The 3,155-nt window shown below is 46.7% G+C and overlaps 1 protein-coding gene across 1 annotated transcript; it reads right to left on the bottom strand.

The window, feature by feature from the left end:
- Window positions 1-1,261: 1,261 nt before the first annotated feature.
- Window positions 1,262-2,245, bottom strand: LOC117178511. The gene has a single exon (XM_033369938.1). It carries the CDS (start codon window positions 2,243-2,245, stop codon window positions 1,262-1,264), a length of 984 nt encoding a protein of 327 aa, XP_033225829.1.
- Window positions 2,246-3,155: the final 910 nt, after the last annotated feature.

Genomic DNA, 3,155 nt, shown 5'->3' with positions numbered 1-3,155 from the left:
TAATGTTAGGCATTAGCCTGGAAAGCTTCGCTATCATTACGCTGGCTTTGTCGGCTGCTTTCTGGATATGTGACCAGTGCGTAAGCTTCTTGTCGACATACACTCCTAGATATCGGGCCGCTGGCATAGCCACAACCGTTTCTCCTGCTATCTCAAACCTTGCTAGATCCCCATAATGTCTCTGTCTAGTCCAGACCATAACTTCCGTCTTACCTGCAGCTAATGAAAGACCATCTTCTTTTAGCCTAGTTGTTAAGAAGACCGGTAACATGTGCTACTCTTATTTGAACATGCTCTGTACTTCTTGCTAATATCATGGCCGCTAGGTCGTCTGCAAAGCCAATCAGTTTGGCCCACTTAGGTAAAACGATCTTCAGCTCACCGTTATAAACCACGTTCCATAAATCAGGTCCAAGTGCAGACCCCTGTACCACACCTGCAGTGACCTTCCTACTCTGTTAGACTTATGTTGGCTTATACAACAGCATCCTGTCGTCAAGGTAGTCACTGATCCAGGATGTCAACCTATCTCGCTGAGTTGAAGGCGTTCTTCACATCGAGGGTGACCAGTACACAGCAACTCCTAGTTCTGTGATTACCCTGCCAAGTCCTTTGAGTCATTGTTATGACCTCTTTAATTGCACCAATTTTCGAATGGTTCATATGAAACCCATGCTGATTCTCAGAAAGTCCGCCAAATTCTTCTATGGCATTCCGTAAACGAGCACGTAGTAGCTTCTCGAAGATTTCCTCTGCATCGTCTAGCACACATAACGGTCTAAATGAAGAGGAGGTGATGGGTGGGCCCTTACCCTTGTCCAGCAGAACCAATCTCTGCATTTTCCATTTATTTGCCAAAATGCCAGCCTCTAAACATACATTGTACATATTAAGTAAAACTGATGGGTATTCACTCGCAACTATTTTCAGTATCTCGACAGGAATCCCGTCCGGACCCGGAGCCTTTCGATTTCCCAGGGAAGAGACAGCAATATGCAATTCATCGTTGGTAAAAGTTGGACATCAGTTTCGATTACCAGCAGCGGAGCACAAACTCTTACCGAATGCTCCGGAAAGAGATCATCGACGATGGCCTTAATGAATATAAGATCCCTTAGCGGAACTGACAGCCGAGATCCAAGGCAGCGGGAGACAATATTGTATCCGCGACCCCAGACGTCCCTGTCTACTTCCTCCAGAAGCGTAGCCCATCGTTGCCTCTTGCTGATTTTTATGGCCTTCGTTATTGCTTTCTTGGCTGTCACGTAATTTGCCTCAGCCACACCAGCACGCCACGTCGTCGCTTACTTTGCGCCTTCCTACGCATCGCCAATGCCTGTCTGCGAAGATCAGCAATTTCGTTGTTCCACCAATAGTTTTTCTCGTTTGGTCTGTGTCTCGACCTTTTAGGCATCGAAAAATCGCATGCCTTCTTGATCAGGCTCATAGTCTTTTTAACTAAACCTTCAGCCATCTGCCTTGTTGTCTTTGTTGGGCACAAAGCCTCACATGTCAAACCATTCGATCTAGCCAACGTTTCAAGAACTGCCGAGCGATTTAGTTTTGCCACGTTCCACCCATAGTTCTTTGCGGCGCCAGTTTGTTTCCTTCTTCTCACAGAATTTGACCCAACCCAGAACTTTATGTACTGGTGGTCGCTCCCTATAAGAACCTGAAGGACCTGCCACCCACGTACCGCCGTTGAGACACTCGCAGATGCCAAAGTAATATCGATTATTGTGCCCCAACACCCACTACGTCTGAAGGCTGGGACCGTGCCCACATTCAGGATAATTAAATCCAGGCGAGCTACCAACTCCAACACCAAACTGCCTCTGTTGCAGGACCAAGTCATGCCCCATCCCAGCGCCTTCGAATTAAAACCCCTAGCTATTAAAACTTCTCCATCCATTTCTCGGACGCAAGCCTCCAGTCCTGCGAGTTTTCTGGAAAACTCATCGGTGCCCTTGTTGGGTGAGAGGTAAACGCTCACAAAGGTGGTGTCACCACTCCTAACCCATACGTATCCCTCGCCCTTGAAAGCATCAACCACTGGAAACATGGATGAATTTTTGATCCAAATCGCTGCTGAATTCGTTTTATCCGGGTACCAATTGAGCTCGCTCATCTCGCAATACTGTTCTAAGATAATGATCAGATCCACCTTGTGCTCTACGACCATCTGGTTCAGCAAGTCGCAGGGGAGTCTGTTCGTACCCATATTTCCCTGTAAGATGACAGCCATCACAGCTATCCTCACGAATACTCCTTGTACACTTGAAATCTATACGATCCTGCTACATGCTCTGTACCCTCGTCACCTCTCATGCGCTCAGCGCATAGATAGCAATAAGGTTTCTCCATGCATGCCAGGGATAGATGTCCCTCTTTTCGACAATTCCAGCAAGCTGCTTTTCTGTCCTTTCCTTGATAGGAGGCAGCTATATGCCCAAACCTACGGCACCGAAAGCACCGTGTAACTGAGGCCCTATGACAAACACGACAGCTAACCCATCCAATTCAGGTCGCTACCTTTTTTAGGCTTAAGAAGCTTGTCAATTGCCTCGATAACCTCCTCTTCGTCAGTTGTAGCGTCCAAGTCTCTAAAATCCAACTTGTCCCTCGGTAATAGCTGGCCTACTTCACCATTTTCCTCCAGAGCGTCTTTTAAAGCATCGCTAAATCTAGCTCTGCCTTCTGCTGTCGCGCCCAGTTCAACAAGGCCTCACCAGCCCGCTGAATTTTCTTAGTCGGACGCAATGACGAGCTTTCACCAGGACTAGGTGTGCTTTCTGCTATCCTTTTCTTACTCCGTTGGTCTTTCGGCGTGCTGACCTGCTTCTCCGTATTCTTGCATGCTTGCATAGCCCCCAATAGTGACTTTTGCAGAATCCCTTTGAGACCCTCTAAAATTAATCCTGATTGTTTCAAACCATCCTTGATCGGTTTATCAAGATTTTTCCTTTTATCAGCATGCTTGTTCATTTGTGCATGAACCATAAAAAGCTGTCTCAACAAGTCCTGTAACGTAGAGCTTTCATCAAATGACGCAACGTTATCCTGCATTTGGTTAGCCATGTCCGTATCCATGGTAGTAGTAGTAGTAGTAGTAGTAGTAGTAGTAATAGTAGTAGTAGTGGTACTAGTAGTAGTAG

This window comes from Belonocnema kinseyi, chromosome 8 (genome assembly GCF_010883055.1).
Source record: "Belonocnema kinseyi isolate 2016_QV_RU_SX_M_011 chromosome 8, B_treatae_v1, whole genome shotgun sequence".
Taxonomy (NCBI): Eukaryota; Metazoa; Arthropoda; class Insecta; order Hymenoptera; family Cynipidae; genus Belonocnema; species Belonocnema kinseyi.
Note: the sequence above shows the minus strand (reverse complement) of the source record. Positions and strands in the feature narration are given on the sequence as shown.